The sequence below is a fragment of the Mustela nigripes genome, chromosome 4, assembly GCF_022355385.1.
Source record: "Mustela nigripes isolate SB6536 chromosome 4, MUSNIG.SB6536, whole genome shotgun sequence".
Taxonomy (NCBI): domain Eukaryota; kingdom Metazoa; phylum Chordata; class Mammalia; order Carnivora; family Mustelidae; genus Mustela; species Mustela nigripes.
This window is the reverse complement of record NC_081560.1, coordinates 111,874,905-111,888,959: the sequence shown is the minus strand read 5'-3', so window position 1 is coordinate 111,888,959 and position 14,055 is coordinate 111,874,905. Positions and strand designations below refer to the sequence as shown.

General features: G+C 44.1%; 1 protein-coding gene across 3 annotated transcripts in view; it reads left to right on the top strand.

Annotated features, from left to right (window-relative positions):
• The window catches only part of DISC1 (DISC1 scaffold protein), a 379,073-nt gene that overhangs the window by 169,998 nt on the left and 195,020 nt on the right, over nt 1–14,055 (top strand). Inside the window, exons 8-10 of one of the 3 annotated variants that reach the window (XM_059397316.1) lie at nt 1,105–1,207; nt 12,212–12,400; nt 12,724–13,739. In XM_059397316.1, coding sequence (XP_059253299.1) covers nt 1,105–1,207; nt 12,212–12,400; nt 12,724–12,737 — 306 coding nt within the window. In that variant the 3' untranslated portion in view covers nt 12,738–13,739. Of the gene's footprint in view, nt 1–1,104; nt 1,208–12,211; nt 12,401–12,696; nt 13,740–14,055 lie in introns of those variants that run through there. The other 2 variants (XM_059397315.1, XM_059397318.1) reach the window with 2 other exon arrangements.

Genomic DNA, 14,055 nt, shown 5'->3' with positions numbered 1-14,055 from the left:
GTCTCCATACACACATTTGTTGTTATTCAACTGAGCTATGTGCTTTTGTTGAACTGGATGTTTTTTTAGGTAGCTCACTAGTGAGGGTGTAGATAGCAATCAAATATGAGGTTTTTGCTTTAAACAAAAGAAAAAAATGTGATGTTTTGGTTTCAAACAAAATAAAAGATAACCCAAGACATTTGGAAAAGAAAAGTGGGATTTCAGTTTTGCTATTTTTGAAAGAGCGAAGAAAAATGTAGGAAGTGTTTGGGTGTCCTGAAAAAATACATGATAAAACCTGTCAACCTCGCTGAGGTCTCCTTGTCTGTTTTTCAAGTCTGACTTGCCAGGAATAGAGTGAAGTCCCTGTTCATGCAGAGCTTGCATCCTCGTGGAGAGAGATGCTAGGAGAACAAGAATAAAACAGATAGACATGTGGGGAAAGGCCCCTTGAGGGGAGGGAGGAAGGGGAGGCAGGGTTGAGGGGCCCGCTATTTTATATGGGTAACCGGCCAGGCCTTTCTTCCCACGTGACGTCTGAGCAGAGCCCCGAAAGGTGTGAGTGGGCTAATTACACTTGGAGCCAGAATGTTTCAGGAGGAGGGAGTAACCCTGGGGAGGGCATAGGCAAGGTGGGGAGGTTTTCTGGTTTGTGGTTGTGCTCTGGTCTGTTAGCTCTTGTCATTTTTGTGGGTGGGTGTGGTGAAGGTGTGGACCTGAGGCTTGGAGTGTGCCAGTGCTCGCTCCCTCCCGCCGTCCCCCTCCGTCTCTGCTTCCCTTCCTTCCTTCCTTCCTCCCTTCCTTCATCTTCCTTCCTGCCTTTTTTCCTCTTTTCTTCTCTCTCTCTTCTTTCTTTCTCCTTCCATCTTTCCTTCCTCTCTCTCTCTCTCTCCCTTCCTCTCTCTCTCCTTCTTTCTTCCCTCCTTCCCTCCCTCCCCTTCGCTCTTTCTTTCCTTTTTCCTTCCTTCCTTCCATCCTTGTCTACTTTTAAATAACTCCCCTCCATTACTCTTTATCACCCCCTCAATTGCTTTTAAACCCAGAAATCCTGACGGGCCGCCCCATTGCCTTCTGGTTTTTACCTGACCAAATGACGTGTCCTGGCTCTTCCTCTCCCCCTAGGTGTGTATGAGCAAGAGACTCGGCAGCACTCTCAGGAAAAAAGTGAGTGACATTGAAGACCAACTCCCGGTGTTGCTTGAAGCCAAAATGCTGGCCGTCTCAGGTAACTGGCTGTGGAGGGGAGTGGGGGACACTGAAACGGTGGAGGGGCATAGTGCCAGCTGCCTCCGTCTCCAGGTTTCAACCTCGAGTAATGTTCTACCTCTTACTTAGGTCATACTTGGACATTTCAGAGCGTTTGTGGGAAGTCTCCCTAAAACTCATGGACTGATTGGGCAGCATGGCCTCCTTGTAAGACTATTAAAACTGTGTATGCACATGTAGTGAAATAAGAAGTTATCTGCATCCTATTTTGGACTTCTGGTTTCTGTTTCTTGAAGACAGGAGAGGCGCTCTGGAGACCTTGTAATCCCAGCAGATGTTTCAGATGTTTACGTAGTTGCCATGTGTGTCTGTAGAGGCTCGCAGGTTGTTGGGTGTGGTTGCCCCTTCCTATAAGGAGAGAGAGTAACTGGAGCTAAAGTAATACACTTAATTTACCATCCCAGTCGGAGATGGTAGATTCCTAGAGGATTCTCGGTGTATCATCATCACTCCGTCATCTGGTAGTTCTTAGGGATACATTTTCCCATTCATTAGTAGGTCTCTGAAAATAATATCGTACCCTGTGCTGTTATTTTATTTCATTTTCGTAACAGCTGTGTTAGGTAGGTGGAAGAGATGCAGGGTCCCAGTGAACAGATTAGGAGATTGAGGCCCTGGGATGTGTCCTTTGGTTAAGTTCACTCAGTTGGCTAAGTGGTGGCAGAGCAAGGGCTCACGTTCAGGCGATTTGTAGCTTCTTCTTCTTCTTCTTCTTCTTCTTCTTTTTTTTTTTAAGATTTTATTTATTTATTTGACAGACAGAGATCACAAGTAGGCAGAGAGGCAGGCAGAGAGAGAGGAGGAAGCAGACTCTCTACTGAGCAGAAAGCCCGACGCGGGGCTCGATCCAAGGACCCTGGAATCATGACCCGAGCCGAAGGCAGAGGCTTTAACCCACTGAGCCACCCAGATGCCCCCGATTCATAGCTTCTTAATCCAGCTGTGTCGTGACATCCTCCAAGGATTCCCTGACTTCGATAGGTTGAGTGATCCTACAGCTCATCGGCTTCAGAAGCATCATAAAAAATTTAACAAAAAGGTATAATAATTACATGTATGGGTTTTAAATGGCATTTTAAGAAGGAATACAATAATTGGCAGCTTCTGCTCTCCAGATCATTAAACAACTAATGTTGGCAGCTAACGAGCAATTTGGCTCCTGGTGCAGTCGGGCATGTTATTTACAACCAGAGCAACATCGAAATGAGAGTGTGGGGCTCGGCTCTCAACAGCTTCACATGCCATTTACTTGAAATTATGGCCCCATTTGCTAAGAGAAAAAAAAAAAAGATTGAACGTAATCTTGCTTCTGAGTTAGTGTTTTTGCCTTTCTTAATCCATTTATCTTCCTGAGGAACACAGGTGGATGGGTCTCTGTTAAGCCTGAGGGAGGAGATGGTCACGAAGGTAGCACAGAAAACCCTCTCTCCAATGTGAATAATCTCCTTTTAGAATCCCAGGGAAGGGGTGCCTGAGTGGGTTGGGTTGTGGGTTGGCTGAGTGGGTGGCTGAGTGGGTGGCTGAGTGGGTTGGGCCTCTCTGCCTTCGGCTTGGGTCATGATCTCAGGGTCCTGGAATCCAGCCCCGCATCAGGCTTTCTGCTCAGCAGGAGCCTGCTTCCCCCTCTCTCTCTGCCTGCCTCTCTGCCTACTTGTGATCTCTGTTTGTCAAATAAATAAATAAATAAAATCTTAAAAAAAAAAAAAGAATCCCAGGGAAAATTCTTCTGGTGGTACATTGCCTATGGGGCCTGTGTTTCATGTTTAGTTCTTTGATCCGCTGAGAGCACCTGTGAGGCCTGATCGGAGGAGGGGTGACCTGAATTAGCTGGGATGAGAACTCCCCCCTTCACCTTGCTAGTTCCTGATTACTTTGTAGGCTGTTGGCAAACAGGCTTTCCAGTCACAGGCTGTCCCTGTGGGCCATGCCAGTGCCAGAGTGGGTATCATTCTGTACATATTATGCATTCTGTTTGCTTTTGAGCTGAGCTCCACAGCAGGGAGGATCTGAGCAGGGAAAAGGCATGTCCTGTCGGGTCTTGACAGACCTATCTTCGTGAGTTCAGAATGGCAAACCCTCACGTTAGACAAAAGCCATGACAAACCTCTCCAAGAGAAAGAAGCCTTTTCCCATTTGGTCAGCCTGCGAAAACGCTGAGGGGCATTGCCCTCAGGAAGGTTGGACGCCCTCTTGATTGAAGAGGGTCTTAGAGGGTTCTTTTAAGATTCCCAGAGCAGGGTGGCGCCTGGGTGGCTCAGTGGGTTAAAGCCTCTGCCTTTGGCTCAGGTCATGGTCCCGGCGTCCTGGGATCGAGCCCCACATCGGGCTCTCTGCTCTGTGGGGAGCCTGCTTCCTCCTCTCTTTCTGCCTACTTGTGGTCTCTCTCTGTCAAATAAATAAAATAAATAAATAAATAAATATCTTAAAAAAAAGATTCCCAGAGGGCCTTTTTTCTGAAAGTTTCTTCGCTTCACTCCTTGATTTGGTTTATAGACTGAGACCTTCTCTTAATGTAAGAATGCTTTGCTATCTGCAGAGACTGGGAATAAGAGATGGTTTTATAGTCAGATTCACAAAGTCCTAGCTCATTTATGTTTAACAGTGAGTTCTTTCTTTCTTTCTTTCTTTCTTTTTTTTTTTTTTTTTAGATTTTGTTTATTTATTTGAGAGAGAGAGCAGAGTGAGAGAGAGAGCATGAGTCGGGGAGCGGGGGCAGCGGCAGAGGCAGAGGAAGAAGCAGGCTTCCTGCTGAGCTGGGAGCCTGAAATAGGGCTCGATCCCAGAACGCTGGGATCATCTCCTAAGCCAAAGGCAGATGCTTAACTGCCTGAGCCACCTAGGCTCTGTAACCTGATGAGTGTCCCAGTCTTCATCTGCAGGCAGCCTGCCCTCGCTCTGACTGTTTCCTGTCCCTTAGACTCCAAGCCTGGCTCCCTGATGCCCAGCTTCTGGTCTTGCCCTGATACTGACATGGTGTCTTCATTTCTGGCTCCGGCCTTTCCCTGCTTGGATCACCCACTGTTGTTGATGCCGTCCATCTGTTGAGTCACTCTGCTATTTTTCCCTTGGCTTTGCTGGGCACTCAGAAGACAGTCAATAAGAGTAATTATGTTAAGAAAAAATGCACCTCATTTGTTGATTGCTGATCCCTAGAATCTGTTATTTTCATACTTCCTTTGGGTCATCCCTCTGTTTGTGGTATATTTCCTTGCCCACCTGCTTCCTGTCATTTGTTTCCAAGGGACAAACAGTTCAGATCATCATTTATTCCTAAGTAGCATACCAAGATGTCTCAGGTACTCCAAGCCAATTTCTTTTTTTTTTTAAAATGATGGTTCTATCCAATTTGATTTTTCTTTACAGAGAATAAAAATCAGCTGCAATTCAAATACCTTAGTGTCTACATAGAAGCGTATCTAGGCACAAACAAGGTTTTCTAGATAAGCTCAGAATGTCTCCCTCTCTCTAAAAAATTTACATCAATGGCTGGAGGAGATGAGATGCCCAGCAGAGATTTTTCAAAGATGATGTCTGTCCAGTGTGGAAATAAATGAGACCCACCAAATGAGAAGACATGAAAGCTGTTTCAGAACTTACGGTGGCAAGGGAGTCAGCCACCATTACCCGTGTTTTGGCAGAGACTCAAAGGCAGGCAGAAAAGTGGGAAAGCTTTGCAGTAGAAGAAGGGGAAGGCTTCAGGTATGTTCTGATGGGAGGCTGGGGAAGCGAGAGGCAGGCTAATTAGAGAGCATCCCGTGTGATCGTTTCAGAGAATGTATTTGGCTTTTTCTGGCTGGTGCTAAGTTGGAAGCAGGGACAAAAATTAGGGAAGCTGTCAGTTATTAATAAAATCCTGGCCATTTTGGACCAATTATTATAGAAATGATTGTTCAGTTTCCTGGATTATTACTAGAATAACAATCTTTCTTCCTAGGGACTGCCTTGGAGCAGGCTGGCTTCCTGGACTGGTTCTTGTAGATATGGGGGTTCATGTCCCCCAGGAGGATTGTGTTAGGTTGCTGGTCAGAGTGCAATTTGTAGAGATGATCTGGCCATTGTCATTTATCTCTCACTAGGTACCATACTTTCTCACACTGTTAGAGGCAGTCTGTGTTTTACGTAAAATCCGTGTGTTTGAGTGTTTTGTTCCCCGTCTTCTCTGTGAAATATGTGGCCATCTAAAATGCCTGATGTTCAAAAGGGCTCTGCTCACAGAAAATGCTTTTTGCTCTCTCAGGAAATCATAGTGATGGGAAGAAAGCAACAAAACAGACAGAAAATGGCCAATTCCAGCCGGAAGAGCTTCTGTGGCGAGGTGGCGGCATGGTGTGGGGAGTGCTGGCCCAGGGGCTGGTCACTTGTGTTTGTTCTGCTGGTACAAGCTCCTAGCACAGAGCCTTGATATGGCTGAGGGGGAGGCTTTGAGTGACAGAATGTGAGGTCTTGCCTAACCACATGTACTGGAGCTTGGAGTTCCTCAAAGGTACGGTGTTATGCCAGAAAAAAGAGTCAGGACTCTGTTATTTTTGGAGTTTGATGATTTTTAGTACTGGATTTCCTTCTTTCATTCTTTTTTTTCCAGTAAAGAAGGTTAGCTCAAATTTGGGGGTGTAAACGTGAGTGATTTTAGGAGGATCGTTACAGATGGAGATGTCTGTGGACTTCTGCAGTACACCGTGTGTGTGTGAGTGTGTGTGCATGTGCATGTTTGTGGCATGTCCCCCTAGATGAAAGTCCTAGTGAGTGCTGGAGACTGATGGGTGACACAGCCTACCCAGGTGCAGGATTCCTTCCCCAACCCCCTTCGTGTTCCCTCCCTTTATGGGTGACAAATCACTTCCTGAGCTGTATTTGGTAGAATAGCACCTAACACAAGGTTGGAAAAACCCAGTTCAAGTTCAGTAACCTCATGTGGGATCTTAGAACTCCAAAACTTTGTGACCTTGAGAGGGTGACTCCCTGGGTCTTAGTTTCTTCTTGGAAATCAAGGACAATCATTATAAGATCCCCATCCTGGCTTGTTGGAAGGGCCAAGTGAGACCATTGCTCTAACTAGAGCTCCATTATCAACCAAGTCAGACTCTCAAATAATGACCTCAGAAAAGGAAGCCCAGACATTGTGAAGTGGAGGAGGGAGAGACTTGAGTTCATGATGAAGGATAAAATTAGAAGGAACAGAGTGGATAAAATCAGTGTTGGCCTTAGAATTTTTAGCTGGAGGGTTTTAATGGTGGCCTTTGTGGAATAAAATATTTTGACAGGTGTTTTAAAGAGCCTCTGTGCAGGCCCAGGTAGGGCTCTTTTGCTGGAGAGCAGGCAGGTGGACGTGTGGGATGATGGCAAAGGCAGGACAGTCGTCTGCACAAATCCTTCCATGGCATTTAGGAAGGGGCCCATTAGAGTCACAGAGATTGGGGTCACGGTGTCACTGATGGGACTTCCTTCAGGGATCAGTGTTTACTTTTCTGTATTTTCATCACAGAGCTCTTGGCCAGTTTCAGTAATCAGGGAGGACTAAATCAAGCCATGATTTACCTCATGGGCTTGGAATAGAGCCCCAAATGCTTATGAAATAGTAACGGGGGCAGTGTAGCATTTCATCATGGCTTTGGGTGTGGTAGTAACTGTCTCTTGGGGAATTTGCACTCTTTCTGCATATATAAAATGTGCACGTCTCTCACTATACATTTTCCCTCAGGATCAAGGAAGGGACCCAGGTTTTAACTCATGATCTCTCTCATGTTTTATTAAGGGTCCTGGCCTCGAGAGCTTGCTGTGAGTTGCAGGGCATCTGAGAACGTGTTTCCTGCCATCCCAGCAAACCTTCTGTGCAGGCACTTCCCTCCCTAGGTAGTCTTTTCTATTTTCTTTTTTAAAAGATTTTACTCATTTATTTGAGAGAAAGAGAGAGAGAGAGAGCACGAGATGGGGAAGGGTCAGAGGGAGAAGCAGACTCCCGCTGAGCAGGGAGCCCGACATGGGGCTCCATCCCGGGACCCCGGATCATGACCTGAGCCAAAGGCAGCCGCTTCACCGACTGTCAACCCAGGTGCCCCCTCTGACTTATTTTCTCTCTGAACTGTTTGTAGAAGGAGATTGCACACTGTGGTGTATTCTGCTTTGTGTCCCTGGAGACACCATTGGCGCCCACCTCACTTGGGATCACCTCTCTTGCTTGAAAATATGGTCCAGCAGAAAGGCTGGGGCTCCCTGAACCAGGCAGGGAAAGGACATTAGAAGGCATCACATTGTGCCCGTGGCTGCCCTGTCTAGAGGCAGTCACACCTCTGAGCTGGTCTTCCCCAAACCATCCTGGGCGGTATGTCCCTTGAAATTCTTTTTTTTTTTTTTTAAGGGACATCTTTTTATTGTGATGAAATATATACACACATTAAATTTACCCTTGTAGCCATTTCTAAGTGTACAGCTCAGTGGTGTCAAGTACATCCACATTTCCATACAACCATCACCGCCATCCACCTCCAGAACCTTTCTCCTCTTCCCAAACCCTGAATCCATCAAACTTGAAGTACTTGGTAGCCCTCCATGGGGGCTCCTTCCATAGCAGCCCCGACTTGGTTATTGTACAAGAAAGGAACCATGGATCCAGGAAATGTTTTAGTTATGTTGCTATTTATAGCTCAACGGAGGAGGTCCAGTCCGCTCTCCTTCTCTGGACTTGGCTTTTCCAAAATGGGTCAAGCCCATCACCTTGGCATCTTGGACCCCCTCCTGTTTGGATCCACCTTCTTTGTGGGCCTCATGCACACCTCGGCCACATGCCTGCCTCCCGCCGAAGACAAGCCCTTTGTTCTCTAATCAGGTTTCCGTTTCTTCTTTTGGAAACCTTACATTCTTTCCTCATGAAACCTGCCTCTGTCTCCCCTTCTGGAAAAGTCTTCCTTCTCTGAGGTCTCCTAGAGTGAATTTGCCCATTTCTTAGAACACGTCTTCTCTTCTTTATTTGATGGTGGCTTCCTGGAGAGCAGGGTAGTGACTAGTTCTCCCCTGTATCTGCCCACTTGAGTGATAGACAATAAACAGGATCTCAAAAGATACTTATCCAGGCATGGAATTGGGAATTGTGCATTTCAGTGACAGAAACATTATGTGCTAGGTGTCCAGAATGCCTTTAATGTGGGAAAACATTTTGTCATATTTCTCCCACTTACACTGGGTTGAAATCTCCCTTTTAAATAATAATAATGAAGAAGTAAATAGCATAGTTTAGAACCTAAGAAGGATTCAGGAGTTCTGTTTGAGGTGGAAACCTGCCTTTCATTTTATTGCTATGTAACCCCCCAAGATGTTTTTTTTTCTAGGTTTCAGTTTTCTCCACTATAAAGCAGAAATAACAACATGTATTTCAGTGAACATAAAAGGCGCCATTATTGTATACACTGCGAAGAAAGAAAAATCGCTGTCAATTAAACAATGATATAATTCTTTCTGTGGCTGAGAATTTTTATTTTACACTTACTGAAGTAGTTCTTTTAGATGTGTTTGGGCCTTTGAAAAATCTTTGAAAGGAGACTTAATCACTCAAGGCTTTCCTAAAATGTCTTCGTATTTGGAGTCTGAGTGTTCTGAAACACGATGTGACTCACAGTAGTCAGAACTCACGTTTTTTCATCCATTATCACCCTCCGCATCGGCGAAACTGTTGGTGACGCAACGCCCCCCTCCCCCCCCCGCCTCCGAGAATGAACTACTGTTTTCTATAGTTTCTGCCAAGCTGCAACACGGTTCTTCAAGTCTTAACTGATGGTACTTTCCTGATCTTACAAAACCATCACGACAGGGGGTTTTCAGACAAGGGCCAGGACCCCAGTCATCCTGAAATGTTTTTTTTTAATTAATTAATTAATTTTCAGAAAAACAGTATTCATTATTTTTTCACCACACTCAGTGCTCCATGCAATCTGGGCCCTCTATAATACCCACCACCTGGTACCCCAACCTCCCACCCCCCCGCCACTTCAAACCCCTCAGATTGTTTTTCAGAGTCCATAGTCTCTCATGATTCACCTCCCCTTCCATTTTACCCCAACTCCCTTCTCCTCTCTAACACCCCTTGTCCTCCATGCTATTTGTTATGCTCCACAAATAAGTGAAACCATATGATAGTTGACTCTCTCTGCTTGACTTATTTCACTCAGCATCATCTCTTCCAGTCCGGTCCATGTTGCTACAAAAGTTGGTTTATTCATCCTTTCTGATGGAGGAATAATACTCCATAGTGTACTTTGAAACGCCAGGGGCTTGCTGACGGTCCACCAAGCCACCGAGAATGACAGTCACGTAGTAACAGCTTCATCCTGACTACCTCCCTGCTGATGGCAATTGCAAGACACATCTCCATCTCAGAGAGGTTAACACGGGGGGTAAAAGGTGCATTTCAGAATAGTTAACATAGGGCATAGCTTCCTCCTAGGATGCTGGTAAGGTAGAGGAGAAAGGTTTCATAGCTGCTATCGCGGAAACATCATGGAGCCCCCTGATAACAATAACTATTATTTATGGAGCACTCACTACTGTGATAAGCTTATTCATTTATGGTGTAACTTTCATATTAAAATTTCCCCTAATATATTTTCCCTTTTTAATTGAGGTATGATTTCTATTCAATGAAACACGCAGATCTTAAGTGCCCAATAGTATGAATTTTGACACCTTTGGTCTGCGACCCTATCAAGATATTTTCATTCCTCCAGAAACATCACCCTGGTGCCCCTTCCCAGTCATCACCCCCAATCCCCAGCCAGCCTCCGTTCTGATCTCTTTCACCACGGATCAGTTTTGCCTGTGCTAGAACTTAGTATCAGTGGATTCACGTGGTATGCATTCTTCTACATCTTTTTTCTTTCTTTGAGCTACCCCCATGTCACTGTGTATGTGCAGAGCTGGTGCCCTTTTGCGGCAGAATAGTCTTCCATTGTTTCTGCTTTTCTCCCCTTGGTGGACATTAGATTTCATTTGGACTATCACGAGTAAAGCCACTATGAACATTTGGGTACAACTATTTTTTGGTTACATATTTTCATTTCTTCCCGGACAAATACCTGGAAATAGAATTTTTGGGTCCAAGGACAGGTGTGTATTTAACTTGAGGAGAAACAGAGAGAAGTGCCATCGATACTCCCGTTGTGTACGAGAGCTCCGTAGCTCTGCGTCCTTGCCAGCCGACAGCTGTAGTCTGCTCATTTGAGCCATTGGAAGGGTTTTGTCATGGAATCTCTATGGCTTTAATTTGTATTTTTCTGGCAGCTAATAACCACCAACCAGTTTTCATATGATCACCAGCCATTTGTATATCTTACACTGTAAAATTCCTGTTAAACCAGTTGCCCATTTTTCAACGGGGTCATTGGGGTTTTAAATATTGGGTTATAGGATTTGACTCCTTTGTCAGATTTATGTACAAATATTTTCTCCCAGTCCGTGGCTTGCCTTTTCATTTCCTTAGTGGTATTTTTTTGATGAATAGAGGTTTTTAATGGTGACGAAGTCCACTTATCTATTTTTGGTTGTTGTTTAGTGTTTTCTGGGTTCTAACAAAAGTTTTGCTTATTCCAAAGTTAGAAAAGTCTTCTATGCTTTCTTCTACAAGCTTTATAGTTCTTGCTACCACATATAATTCTGTGATCCATCTCTAATTAAACTTTGTGTAGGGTTTGAAGTATGGATCAAAGCTAAAATTTCCCCATTTCTGTAGGTAGTTGTTCCATTACCATTTGTTGAAAATATAGTTGAACCATGAACAATGTGGGGGTCAGGGGTACCAGCCCCCAACACTGTCAAAAATCTGAGGGTCAAAAATTTGACTCTCCCTCAATGGAGCTGCTAGTAACCTACTGTTGACCAGAAGCCTTACCAATAACACAGAGGGTTGATTAATGCATATTTTGTGTATTGCATATTTCACCTACTGCATTTTTACAATAAAGCAAGGTAGAGAAAATAAAATAAAATATTAGCGGCTTAACCCACTGAGCCACCCAGGCGCCCCTCTCCCAGAAGTTTTTAAAATGGTTTTGTGTGTGGAGGTCTTGCACATGTTTCTTTAAATTTATCCTTAAGTATTTTGAGCTTAAAATATCTTGTAATAGTATTTTAAAAAAACATCTTCTACTTATTTGCTGTTGATATTTAAGAATACAATTGCTTTTTGTATATTGCCCTTGTATCCTACAACCTTGCTAGACACAACACATGACGTATTTTGCTTAGTGCTTTATGGAATATCGTATTTATTCTTGAAGCCACCTGTGATGCAGGTGTTTCTACAACCGTATTTTATAAGAAGTTTGCCCTGTTAATTTCTTTGCTCAAGGTCATGCAGGTTGAGTAATAGGAGGGCTAGGATTTGAATTTCGGTCTAGCCTGACTCCAATGGCTAGTCCCTTTCCATTCTGCTGTAATATTTCACCTCCTTGACATTGGGATATTTGAATGGGGTCATACCATGTGTTTCCCTGGATTTCACTTGGATGTTTTTGTGTCATTGTGCTTCACAAGGACATGAACTGACTAATGGAAGCTTTGAAACAGACCTAACAAAAATAAGGTGATAGGGGCGCCTGGGTGGCTCAGTGGGTTAAGCCGCTGCCTTCGGCTCAGGTCATGATCTCAGGGTTCTGGGATTGAGCCCCACATCGGGCTCTCTGCTCAGCAGGGAGCCTGCTTCCCCCTTTCTCTCTCTCTGCCTGCCTCTCTGCTTCCTTGTGATTTGTCTGTCAAATAAATAAGTAAAATCTTTAAAAAAAAATAAGGTGATAAAGAGACACTGCGGAACAGTCAGTGTTTTTTTCCCACGGAAGGCTATCCCTGCAGTTGGATGCCTTTGCAAAGCTCAGCCCTCTTTCTCCATACTGCCGGTGCACACTCGCTGCTGCTAAATCTTCCATGTGTGGGGATGCTGTCAAACTTGTTTTCCCTCCTTCTCTCTTGCAATGTGCTACAGGAAACCATTTCTCTACAGCCAAGGAGCTCACTGAGGAGATTAGATCATTAACATCAGAAAGGGAAGCGCTGGAGGGACTCCTGGACAAGCTTCGGGCACTGAGTTCCAGGAATGTCCAAAAGCTGGGTGGTGTGAAGGAAGATTACAGCAGACTGAGAAGACAGCTGGACGAGGGGGAGACCGCCTACGGTAAGCAGTCACAACCGTGGCCCGGTGAAATATTCACGCTGTTGATGGTCCTGTGTGGCCCGGCGGGATGTTCTGGGCCCCGTGTGAGATCACTGTGAAGGGCATCCTGGAGCATGGGACACTCTTCCTGGAGGATTTTGTTTTTTGGCAAGAACCTTGGCAAATGGGGTAGAATTACCTGTCGGCTTTTGTTTCACTATCCACATGCGTTGTCTTTGCTGTCTTTTGTCCCCTCCTCTACCCTCCATGTGCTAATAGCCTTGCGATCATTTAGAGCAATCTTTCCTTTGGCACAGGGCTTGAGAATATTCTCTGTTCGACAGTTATGTTCCTTTAGTTCCTTGGCTCCGTCTTCTGGCTTGCACAATCACAGACGAGAGCCGGCTGACTCAGAAAACGGAATGAAGACCATGAAGTGGCTCTTCTGTGTGTGAGCTTTTCCTGAGAGCTTCTTTCTCCAGGAAGAGTGACACGAGAGCGGCCAATGCTGCCTTGACCGAAGTCTCTGGCTGTCGGAGCGCTTACCTTACTCTGGCGTTCTTTTCTGTTCCCATTGTGGCTGGGGTCACCTTGAGGATTGCTCCCTGAGGGACAAGTCTTAGTTCAGTCTGAACTGATAAAGTGAAAACTTATTTCTTTAAAAAAAAAAAAAGTGTAAAGAATTTACAGTGATTCAGTTTCTAATCTGAAGAAAGCAATCCTGAGAAATAAATGCAGACTTAAAATATGTTAGATGCTAGAACCCGTTTTTTTAAAAACTGGTAAAATGAGAAGAATATCCAGCTCATAGGCTGATTGAGTGATACAGAGTAAATGGGGTAACTTACACAGATTTTTAAGGTGTGTGTGCACGTGTGTGTGTCTGCCTTCTTGCATTTCTTCTAGAAGTAGAAGCTGCTAGAGGCTAGAGGTCATAAGTAGAATATCATGGTCCGTAATAAATGCTGTTTACTAGGAAAATGAAAGACCGATCTACTAATAAATAATTATATTTACAAAGCATTCTTATTTAAAAAGAAATAAGAAAAGAATGGGTTGTTAGGTAGCCACAGTTGAAATATGGCTATTCGAAAATACTCCACAGATTGGAGTAAATGAAGATTAGTATTCAAAACCAAATAAAGAAATATGAAATTAGTTAGCAGAAATTAGGTGTCTTTTCACTATGAATAAATTTTGTTTGAAAGGCTTACTCAATTGTAAAAAGAGGTTTCAGTTATTTGAATCACAGATGGGATGTTCGGTTGTTTAGAACGGTTCAAAATGTTACAAGTGGTTGTGTCTCCTTCGCAATGGGCAGGCCTAACCTGGCTAGACAACCGAGGGCTTCTTATCTTTCTTTCCCCCCTTCTGTAGGTCAAGGCTTCTTTTTTGCCAAATATGTAGAGACTCTACATTTGAGTCTGACTATGTAACTAGGGTATTGAGGGATAACAACACTTTTTCCTAAGATAGGATGCTGTGCTTTATGAAGTCACGATAGCAAAAATCATTGGATATTTTAAATGAATTTTAGCTATAGACTTTTTAAAATGTATAAACAATAAACACTATGAAATTTCTCTTGTTTTCATTATATAACTTTTGGCTCAATATGGGGGAATCCATAGTATCTAAGAATAAAGAATATGTCAACCAATTTGGACAAATTTAGT